Raw genomic sequence first — 12,105 nt, 5'->3', positions numbered from 1 at the left:
AGTGACAGCCCGAGGACTGCACACAATGGCAGTCAGAAAAGAACTGAAGAACATGGTGTCCAGCCTGTCTTAAATAGCACGCTGAAGGCATTTAGGTGGGGCTTGGTCACCTCGATGAGCTGCGACATCTTACCGTGTGAGTCCTGTGCAGGTGCATCACCCATTCTTATAGATCTCGATTCAGATCTTATTGTTACTTTTGCTGATGATGGTGTTGGTGCACTCTAAACATATAAGGAACAGCAGCAGAACTCTATACTACTTTTTAATATCAATGATACAAAAGAAGCATTGAAAATTTTAGCTGATCCAGAATGCAGTGGCAAAAATCTTGACAAGCAGTGGCAAAAATCTTGACAAATCTTGACTTAGAAAATATTACACCTGTTCTTCATCAGAGTACTGCTTACCACTCTGTTTCCAGGTGTGATTCAAGGTGCTGCCTTCAACCTTTCGTTTAGGGCCAAGGTACCTGAATGAATGCCTCTTCCCACATGAATCTGCCCATTTGGCGAGAACTTTTAAAGAAGCCTCTTGTGAGTGTTAGCTCCATCAGAGGCCCAGGGCCTTTTGCAGACAGCAGGCTTAAGAAGATAGCAGGATTAAGAAGGTTGAAATACTGCAAGTTACAAGGCATATCTGATATTCTGAATTTGCCCCCAAAGCCGAAGCAAAAAGTGGAATTTTTTACCCTGGGTGAATATCAGGCTAAGCTCTAATGTGAAATGAAAAACCCAAATCATGTATAGAGTGCTCCCTAATAGTTCACAGGGACTTCAATGTAAATCTGGATGATATGTGAATGCACACCTGCCATTCCCAAGTAAAATCACCATCTGGAAGGGCTCCAGTTGATGGCTACATGAGAGAGAGAGAGCTTGCTCAGAGGTGACCTTGTCCTATGGAACTTCCTCCCCCAGGAGATCTGGTTGATCTCCCCAGCCACTCACCGATGGCATTTTGGTGCCTGATGAAGATATTTCCATTTCAACAGGCATTTTAATGTCTTCCTTAAAACTCTCTCTGAAGCAAATTTCAGTCTAACGTGAATTGTTTTTAATTACTTTCTTTGTAATTTACTTGTTTTTATGTTAATGTTGTTTTTAAAGCTTGTTTGTAAGTTGCACTGAACTTATCTGAAGAAAGGTGGAGTAGGAATTTTTAAAAATGAAAATTAAAAAATACTATTTCCTTAAGTACATTATGAGTGCTGTGAGACATAAAAGCTTATGTCTTTGTCCTGCTGTCCTCCTGCCGCAGACTCCCTCAGTGCTCTCTCCAAGTCACTTTTGAAAGTCAAGGAATCCCTCTGGAATAGCATTTGTTACTATACTTGGGGCTGCAACTGGTTTGGGAGGAGGGAGATGATGGAGATCAGAGACCTTTATGTGCTCTTACTGCATAGAGGAAAGTGGATCCATATCAGTGCTTTTAAATCCATTATGTGGGCAGAAAGCAAGATATCTTTTAACTATGCAGGGTTGCATACTCAAGAAGACTTGAACATAACAGGAAAAGTCTTTAGCTATTATGAAGAACTTAATTATATGTCGTTGAAGAATTCCCTGTAGCTAAGCACATCTTCTGGAGTACAAAACAAAATCTGTGGTACTTTAGACACAGCTAATGGCAAAAATAATGTCTGAAAAGGCTTATCTTCTATTCATGGAAAGGACTTGTGTTGCATCAGAGCAGAATTTCTGATACAATTATATTCCATTTTATGATTAAAAGCAGCATCCAAATCATTAGATTATCCAACACTCTGCATTTATAGGTTTCATCTATCAGACATGTTTCTGAGGTTTTTGGGTTTTTTTAAACCTGGCATGTCCTTCTACGCAAATTATAGATAAATAGCTAATTGTCCCTGTAGAATAATCCACAAATGAAGAATCAATTGCTTTTTGATTTCAGAACAATTGAGGCTCTTTCATTTTCAGAGAGCTGAAAAGCCTAATACATGATTAGAAGCTATTGTAATTTTTTTTAAATTAGGGGCTATTGTTGTATTATTTACAAAAGCTATGTGTTTGAACATAAGCCACATGAACAAAGAGTTGATTGTGCCCTAACATTTCTACCCAATGAATGCAAAACTAAATGAACATGGTAGAACTTATGCCTATAGATCTTTTCTTTTTAAAGAACCCAAGACGACTGTCTCCCCTTGCCTAACGGTAGTTACGCCCCTGGCACATACATACATTCTGCTTTGTGTTGGATGGCTGCCTTGGTATGTCCAAATGCACTCACTGCTATAGATAAGTGCTGCATGTGTCATAAGAACATGTTGACTTTCCCCTGACTCACAGTGCTTTATACTGGCATGTTGACATGCTCGAAAACCACAAGATAAATGAAAACGGTGCCAATCTCCATGCTGAACTCCACAAGTCCAAACACACTAGGAGGATCAATACTAGGTGGTGAGAACAGGAACAGTCAGGCAAAATCTGTAACACTAATTCAGGAACCTCTTTTCTGTGAAGTTCCTTCCTATTTTATTCCTGGGTTTCTGGCTGCTTCTGAGAATACTACATCTGGAAGTATTGGAACAGGTTCTCTTCAGGATACGTTCTCATCAATGCAAAATCTTTTCTGACAGGAGGTGTAATTCTATAAAAATCTTTTTTCCACTCTTTTACCAAGAAAGAGATGGGAGATCAAAACTTTTTTCAACTTTTGATCTTTCATCATTTTTTGCTCAAACTGTTTGATAAATGTATCTTGTTACAAATTGGAAACATTTTGCATGTTTTTAACAGCAATACCTGAAACTAAGCACAACAGCATCTTCAGTTACATAATCACTCAATTATCAGGTGCAAGTAAGCCCAGATTCCATATAAACACAGAATTTGTATGCCTGCCAACAAAAAAATTGCAAATATATCTAGATACTGATTCCTTTAAAATGAACTTGACATTAAGTGTGTAAATGCATTTAGGTGAAAGGATATCTTGCAGGACTGTCTTTGAGAGCACTTAAGAACCCTGTTTTCTGAGATCCTGTAGAAAGAACAAATGTAAACATTAAATGAGAATACATGTTATCTACATGAAAAAGGCATCTTGAAATCACATATAGAGTCAGTTTTATAAAGAATTATAGCACACCATATTCAGCTAAAAATTGAATTATTGTAACTGAAGGTAACATACATGGGATATTTTTTCAGTAATATCAGACAGAGGCGTAAACTTCGTGGGAGCGGAGGGGCTCAAGCCCCCTCCAGGATTTCCTGGGGGAGGCAATGCCCCCCACTCCAGCTGCCAGGTAGCATCAGTAAGCTCTCATGCTCAAGTTCATCAGTCAGTTATTATTATTATTGTTGTTGTTGTTTACACAGGATAGGTGTTATTGACTGGTTTGTTTTATCCAGACATCGAGTCCTTCCCAAGGACCTGGGATGGCTGAATTTTATTATCAACGTTGTTGCTGTTATTATACACATCGTCGCAGAATATAGGCTGTTCCGAGTAAAATTGCTTTTTTTAATTGGCGGGTGGTGATTTCTGTGGCCCCTATGGTGTTGAGGTGCTCTTCAAGGTCTTTTGGAATTGCACCTAGGGCGCCGATTACTACTGGGATTATTTTGGTCTTCTTCTGCCACAGCCTTTCAATTTCAGTTTGTAGATCTTTGTATTTTGTTATATTTTCTATTTCTTTTTCTTCTATTCTGCTGTCCCCTTGTATTGCTACACCAATTATTTTGACTTGTTTTTCTCTCTTCTCAACTACAGTTATATCTGGTGTATTGTGTGGCAGATGTTTGTCTGTTTGTAGTCGGAAGTCCCATAATATTTTTGCATCTTCGTTTTCTACAACTTTTTCAATTTTATAGTCCCACCAATCATTGGCTACAGGTAGCTTGTATTTTTTGCAGATGTTCCAGTGTATCATCCCTGCTACCTTGTCATGCCTTTATTTGTAGTCAGTCTGTGAGATTTTTTTACACCAGCTGATTAGGTGTTCCACTGTTTCATCTGCTTCTTTACAAAGGCGGCACTTGCTGTTTGTGGTTGATTTTTCGACTTTTGCTCTTATTGCATTTGTTCTTAGTGCCTGTTCTTGTGCAGCCAGTATTACACCCTCTGTTTCTTTCTTCAAGTTGCCATTCTTAAGCCATTGCCAGGCTTAATAATAATAATAATAATTGTTGTTGTTGTTGTTGTTGTTGTTGTTTATTATCTACATTTTATAACCCGCTCTTCCTTCAAGGAGCCCAGAGTGGTGAACTACATATTTAAATTTTTCCTCACAACAACCCTGTGAAGTAGGTTAGGCTGAGAGAGAAGTGACTGGCCCAGAGTCACCCAGCTAGTATCATGGCTGAATGGAGATTTGAACTCAGGTTTTCCCGGTCCTAGTCAAGCACTCTAACCACTACACCACGCTGGCTCAGTTGAACAACGCAATCAGTCCTGTGTTGTCTTGGTAACAGCTTAGCAAGCTATTAGGAGGCAAGGATGCCTCTCAGGGCCGTTTCACTCTATAATTCTCTGATTAGTAGTAGTATAACAAGGAGAAAAGCTAGTGGAGCTCTTTCCAAGCAGGTGCTCTGCCCAGAGTGACCCCATCCCCGAAAATGAATATCTTACAGTGCTCACATGTAGTCTCCCATTCAAATGCAAACCCGGGTGGACCCTGCTTAGCAAAAGGGAGAATTCATGCTTGCTACCACAAGACCTCTCCTCCCATGTGCCCCCCCCAGAAACTGAGACATCTACACCCCTGATACCAGATTGATGTCTGCACAGTTACCCATAAATAAGGTTTCTGATTCCCCTGCCCTTCTTTTCCATCCTAATATGGAAGCAAAACATGACAATTTGATTTTTCCCCATAAAATATATCCATGGACTTATTTTCTTAACAAAACAATGTTTCTGTTGGGCAAAATACCAAGTGTAGGTTATTATCTATAAAGCCCTTAACAGCTTGGGCCCAGGGTTTTTGAGAGAGCGCCTTCTTTGTCATGAACCCTGCCACTTGTTATGATCTTCTGGAGAGGTCCAGTTACGGTTGCCGCCAGCTTGTCTGGTGGTGACCCGGGTCCGGGCTTTCTCTATGGCTGCCCAGGGGCTTTGGAATATGTTCCCCACTGAAATAAGAGCATCTCCTTCCCTGTTTGTTTTCAGGAAGACCCTCAAGACTCACCTGTTCTCACAGGCTTTTAATTTTAATAATTGATTTTAATAATTTGTTTTAATAATTGTTTTCATAATTTGCTTTTATGCTATTGTTTTAATTGTGTTTCATGGAATTTAATCTGACTTTTATATTGTTTTAAATTTTGTACACTGCCTAGAGATTTTTATATACAGAGGTATAAAAATATGAGAAATAAATAAATTAGGAAGTAATTATACCATAGTATGACCAAAATTCCAAGCTGCTTACTTCCTCTGTATATAGCTGGGAGACAGTAATGTGAGAAGCCAGTGATGAAGTCCTGATTTAATGAGTTATTAGATTCAGGTTCTGTATATATGGTGGTATATATGGTGTCAGAATTCTTGATGCATGTTTCAGTAGTCAGCTTTGAGAAGCACAAGGCTCTATTCTACTCTCCATAAAATCAGCAGGAGGAGGCACAGCTTAAGTAAAAGGAGTAACAGCTTGGCTCTCATACTGAGGAGTGTGCTCCCTTATGAGCACAGATAACTTAGGGGTGGTGCTAAGTGAGAATCCCAAAGCAAGTGAAGCCTTCTTCCCTATTTAAGGCATAGATGGATTGAATGGCCACTAACAGAAGATTCTCACTGATCAATGTTTAATTTGCTGGCGGGGAGTGGTAACTGGTTATCCATTTTGCCATCATCCCAGGCTAATTTGAGAGGAGTTGCTGATTTATTTTAATGACTATAGAATCATAGCATTATAGAGTTGGAAGGGACCTTAGAGGTCTTTTAGTCCAACACCCTGATCAGTACAGAAAACAAATGGCTGTCCAAACTCTCTCTCAAATATCCAGTGGAAGAAGAGTCTACCACTGCTCCACGGGTTGTTCAGGAGACCTCAGGGCCATTGTCATCAATGAATCACTCTCTGGTGAAGACTGGATTGAGAGCTGACCTAATGTACCTCTGCAGGACTGGTGGGCCACTTGGGATGGTTCAGCACCAGAGACTTATGGATCCTAATGGATTCCTAATGGCTCTGGAAGTTTTTCCTGCTGAGAGAACAGACAATTCTGTTGATGCCCTAATCTTTTCTTGGAATGAAATGGTAGGCTCAGAGGTGCTCCTAGGTAATTTTGGAGCCTGGACCTAAAGCCTTTTGGCCCCCCTCCGCCGCAAGATAAGATGCAATTTTTAGAAGAAATTCTGAAGAAGAAGATACTTTCCACTGACCTGCACATACCACATTTTGCATGGACAGCCCTGCTACTCTCCCCTCTTCCTCCCTCACCTCCACTTACTCTGTCTGGAATATCTGTGGGCCCCCAAGACCTGTGGGGACTGGACTTTGGACCAGAAGTCTGGTCCAAAGGGCGCCCCTGCGTGGGCTGTGTCAATTGGTCTGAGTAGACCAATTGACACAGTCATGCCTAAGGAACCTTTCCCAACTTGCTGAGCCCAGGAAATCCCTTGGTATACTGAGGAACTATAGTTCCTAGGAACTATACCTAGGAACTAGGTAAACAGGCTGGTAGATGGCTTGAGCATTGTTGGTGGAAAACCCAAAGCAAAGATGACTGAACACAGACTGGAGACCATATTAGGGTCTACTCTGTGGCAGTGATGGTGGTGAAAAAAATCTTATTTCTTTACCATGGTTATGTCTGCTCAATGTTATCCAGCAGAGCTATTTTGAGTGGTTCAGAGGCTCCTGAATGACAGCTGCAGGGACCATCAGATCGAACCCTCTCCAGCCTATTGTGATCAGTTTGCTTTACATTTTGCAGATAAAGCTGCTCATATCCATGCTGACTTGGACACTAAGAATTTTGCAAAGGACTGAATTTTCCCCATGCCCAATCTGATCTTGTTACTGTAAGCCACCCTGTGCAGCAGTGTGCTACAGGGGAAGGATAAAAGTATTTTAAATCCATAAATCAAAATGAATGAATGAATGAATGAATGAATGCCTAGCCTAAATCTGCTTCCTTGCATTTTCAACCCATTGGTTTTAGTATTGTTCCCAGGAGCAACAAAGAACATGATGTTTTCCTCTGTGTGGTTTTAGAAGACATCTGAGACTTCCCACTCTAAAATTCTATGATTGTATATCCTGTTAAATTTCTCTTCTAATTCCAGTGTTGGATTAATGTCCCAACTCCACAAATCCTTGCACTCAGCAGCAGCATATACAAACACAATTGGATAAATTGAGATTTATCCATATTCATCTATACTAGCTGACCCCACACAGAGCATCTGTGCAGTTGTGCACTGAGCCTGTGGCATTCCCCCGCAGCACGCTCACTCCCCTCCCCCTGCAGCTCTCCCCATTGGGCAGGCCAGGGCCAGGCCATCCTTCCACCGCCTCTCACCTCCTCCTCCCAGCTGGTAGGGCTTTGCCCATCGTCTGCCCACCTCCTCACCGCCGCCATTATTTCTCCTCTTCCTGGCCGGCAGGGCTTTGCCTGCCGTCCACCCACCTCTTCTGGCTGGAGGGGCTTCACCTGCTGGCCCTCCACCTCTGCATCCTGTCCACCGCCATTATTTCTCTCCGTTTCAATGCTGGAACTCTTGCACGCTCTAGAGCAGGGGTGTCATACTGAGGGCCTCCAGATGTTGCTGCCCTACAATTCCCATCATCCCTGGTTACTGGCCATGGTGACTGGGGTGATGGGAGTTGTAGGCCAACAACAGCTGGAGGGCCACAGTTTGACACCCCTGCTCTAGAGCATCTGTGCATTAGTACTTGATTGTCCCCCTCACCTCAGAGATCTCCCCACCCTCACCTGAACTGCACTCCCGCTCCTCCATCCCTTTACTCCGTCCCTCTCACCCCTCTTGGTCGTGGCTGCAGCCAAGCTGCAGCCCCCTATCCCCAGAGACCTCCCTCGTTCTTCATTCTGTCTCTCTTCCCCCTCCCTTCTTTTTCTCTCTCTCTCTCTCCTCCACTCGCTCTTCCCCACTCTTTCTTTCCCCTCCCTTCATGTTTTCTCCCTCCCTCCCTCCCTCCCTCCCTGAGTTAACAGATTTTGTTCATCTTGTTTCCTCATTTAATTCACACAACGGCATCCTCCTTTTCCTGAAGGGGCTCTTTCCTGCCTCACGACTCCTCTCTTCACAGACCCCTGCCTACTATCTATATTATTATCTATATTATTATTTCTCCAAGACGGGCCATGCGTGGGGACGTGGTAGAAAGGAGGTGATTGACTGACAAGAGTTTGCAAGTAGAAGCACCTGGTTGAGCAGTGGGGATTCCATATGCAGATAGGAAGAAGGAGCCTGTGAGAGCAGAAGCACCATGGTGATTGTGCAGTGGGGATTCCATATGCAGATAGGGAGGAGCAGCCTGTGGCACTGTGGTACTAGTACAGACCCCTGCCTACTATCTATTATATTAATTATCCTGGGTGTGCCTTGGAATGTGCATCCCAGAGCCCAGCTGATTGGCTGGGTGGCAGATGCGCCTGATTGGCTGAGGCACAACCAGGAGGTGGTGGGCCCGGCCCGGCTGCAGAGGCAAGGCCCAGGAGGTGGGGGAAGAAAGTGGGTGGTGGGAGAAGTGGCAGTGCGGAGGAGAGGTGGCTGGGCTCAGAAGCAGAGACTGGGGCTGAAGGTGAGGCGGTGGGGAGAGGTAAGCGCGGCCCCAAATTGCGCACCAATGCTCTGTGCAGGGTCGGCTAGTCCTTATATATTCCTCTCCTCTACAATCAAGAACATCTTCCGACCAGTAACAGTTGCATTCCAACTGACCTTAACCATCACAGGCTCCTCCTCCTTATCTGCATAGGGAATTCTCACTGCCCAATCACTACAGTACCACAATCCAATCAGTACCACAATCCACTACAGTACCACAACCCAATCACTACAGTACCACAGGCTCCTCCTCCCTATCTGCATATGGAATCCCCACTGCCCAATCACCATGGTGCTCTTCACACACATCTGGCAGCACAATCCATGACAATGGGGAAATCATAGGAGTCCCCACCCTTGGAACACCATCCTGATCGGAGTGAAAGACCAGATCAAGCGTATGACCAGCAACATGCGTCGGTCCCAAGACCACTTGGGATAGGCCCATAGTTGTCATGGCCACTATGAACTCGCGAGCTGCCCCAGACAAATTAGTCCCAAAGTTAACACTGAAGTCCCCCGTCCAACCACCACCATCATCACAAGCCTGGGAGACTTGTAATGGGTGCTTTCACTGCTGTGTTTCCATTGTGTGTTGCTGGGGGGAGCCTGCATGCTGGGGGGCTGAAATAGGTGCTGTGCTTTCACTTCTATGTCTCCACTGTGTGCTGCTGGGTTGGAGGAGCTTGTGTATTCTGTCGGCTGAAATAGGTGCTGTGTTCTCACTGCTGTGCTGTAAATTGAGAAAGGAAGAAAGGTGATGTGTTCTGTGCAGCAGGCTCAAGGGTGTTTTCTTCTTTTTAGGGAGAGATAGAGAAGCAGAGGTGAAAGGTTTCCTGAGGTCCAATCTGCTCATTTCTCTTGATGACTCTTGCTGACCCTTGCTGACTCCTGGTGATTTAAAGTGCATTTGAGTGATTTATTTTTTATTTTATTTTTTGAGGGGAGTTAAAAATGTTCCAGGGACTCAATCTACTCATTCCTCTTGGTAACTGGTGACTCAAATGCACTTGCTGATTCTTAGTGACTCCTGGTGCTATTAAGGGAATTTTGGTGATTTGGGGCATTTTTGAGCATTTCCCCCTTGATTTTAGGTGTTGTCGTGGTTCCCCTAACCCTGTTTCCCATTGGTCTCAATGCCTCACCAACTGTGAATTTGCCAACTCTGGGGTTTTGCTGGAATGTAATCCTTGCCGTTGTACAGCAAACGAAGCCAAATAAGTAAAAATGTATTTGCATTAAGGCTTGCCAAGTTTCTGAACCAACAGCAAGTTCTACAGTGGGAAACCTTGTTAATGGCCAAACCAGGTACATTATATTAGGACTCAGGGGTCAAGGAAAGAATAAAAATATTCTGAATGATCTAAAGTTTAGAAATAAAAATATATTCTAAATCAAGTGACTACATAAATAATCTGATTTTTCTAGTATACTTACGATGGATGATGTGGGTGATAACGAATGCAAATATAAAGACTGTCAGAAAGGACAGAGATAAAATAAACATATAAAAAAATCTGTAGTTTCTTTTCCCCACACAGTTGCCTACCCATGGACAATGGTGATCAAACCGTTCTGAAAGAGAAAGGAGAAGAAAATGAACACAATTAAGAAAAATGATGATCTTGCTTGAGGGAATTGCTCTGAGTGTCAAAGCAAACTCTTTATAAAGACCGTTGTGTGCTATGCATGTTTCCCACCATGCAAAACTTGACTGATCACAGCCCTGGTTTCTCTCTCATGTGTCTCAATCCATAGAATGATTTTCAGCAAATCCCTCAAATCTTTCAGCAAATCACTTTTTTCTTGTGCAAGCTCTATCAGTAGGGATGTGCATGAACCTGTTTGGAGGCCCTTTTATGGGCCTCCAAACAGGTTCGAAAATTGGGAGGTTTGACAGCGGAGGGGATAATTTTAAGGGCAGGGGAGGGTGTACCCCCCCCGCCCGCGCGCATGTCCACCACCGGCACTCAATGAAAAACCAGTCCAGTGGTTTGTGTGTGCACTCACTCACAAAACGTGTGCACATTACTTCCTGTCTCTTCCAGTCCGAGAAGCGGACGGGGGCAGAAGGGAGGCACGATTTAGTAAATCAAAAGATTTTTTAAACAATCAATTAAACTGATTAATTACACCTTATTGGCTAGTTTGGTGGCTGATAAGTGTTTTTTTTAAAATATAACTTACTGTTCACATAGTGTTGTGGCATCTCCATACCCAATAGAAATCCCCTATTAATTTGCTGCTTAATAACTATTCTCATCACTCACTAATTATGGAGTTTGAGGGAAACCCACCATGCCTCCAGAAATAGACTTACATGTTTATAAGAGTTATATAGGATTATATAGCTTTATATGCTACCTTTTGAGCAAACCATCTCCAAAGCAGGTTACAATAGAAACTACCCAGTAACATTAGTGAAAAAACATAATAAAACCCAAGATATTAAAATTCATATTTTATCATAGCACCTTTTCTTTCTTTTTAGTGTATTATTCTCTATACATTTCAAAATTAAGTTTGTCCTATTCCTATAAATGGGACAGGGAATCAAGAAAACCACTTGTTTTGACACTATCTCCACTTGCTTCTTCTGCTGGGACTGGGCCCCTCCTCCCCTCACAATACTAGTAGAACCCCCAAATGCACTGTGAGCAGGAAGAGGAGGAAAAGCCATAAAATGTTAATAACATAAAATGTTATTGTTAACCCCCCAGAGACAAAAGTTTGAGGCGATGTACAAATTTGACAGACAAACAAACAAACAAATAAAAGCAACACACAAACGTCTTAATGATTTGCTATTTTTATTGATTTTATGTAAGCAGCTTTGGAAGCCTTGTCAGCTGAAGAGTAAAATGCTTAAAATAAACAAATAAGCAAAATGAACACAGTTTCACTTCAGATCATATGCCATTTACAGTCAGCTGATCAAGCCCTCCTTCATATGTCCTCACTGCAAGAGGTTAGAACTGTGATAAAAAGAACACCTTTTACTAAGATAACCCATAAGCTCTGAAACAACCTGCTGTCTCTGGCTATTTTCCATAAGGTTGCAAAAAGAATTTTGGTTTTATAATTTCAGCAGGTCTATTTAGTACATGGGAGCTATTTTTATAATTTTTTATAATTTGCATTTGTTATTTTGTTTAATGATTATATCTTATTGTCTTGTTTTTAAATAGCAGAGTGAGCTGTAAATAGTTTAGACCAACACAATTTCATTAAGACATTCACGAATAGCACATGATTTACAACTTATGACCAACATCTTCTGCAACACTGCAAAAAATCACGATAATACTGCAGCTATCTAAAGGTAAAGTGGGGAGC

General features: G+C 42.3%; 1 protein-coding gene across 6 annotated transcripts in view; it reads right to left on the bottom strand.

Annotated features, from left to right (window-relative positions):
- Positions 1–12,105, bottom strand: part of ZDHHC14 (zinc finger DHHC-type palmitoyltransferase 14) — a 119,571-nt gene that overhangs the window by 23,494 nt on the left and 83,972 nt on the right. For all 6 annotated transcript variants that reach the window (XM_053293902.1, XM_053293922.1, XM_053293937.1 and 3 more), the window contains 2 exons: positions 10,207–10,344; positions 2,964–3,012 (listed from right to left, as the gene is read on the bottom strand). In XM_053293902.1, the coding sequence (XP_053149877.1) occupies positions 2,964–3,012; positions 10,207–10,344 (187 nt within the window). The remainder of the gene's footprint in view (positions 1–2,963; positions 3,013–10,206; positions 10,345–12,105) is intronic.

This window comes from Hemicordylus capensis, chromosome 1 (genome assembly GCF_027244095.1).
Source record: "Hemicordylus capensis ecotype Gifberg chromosome 1, rHemCap1.1.pri, whole genome shotgun sequence".
Lineage (NCBI taxonomy): Eukaryota > Metazoa > Chordata > Lepidosauria > Squamata > Cordylidae > Hemicordylus > Hemicordylus capensis.
Note: the sequence above shows the minus strand (reverse complement) of the source record. Positions and strands in the feature narration are given on the sequence as shown.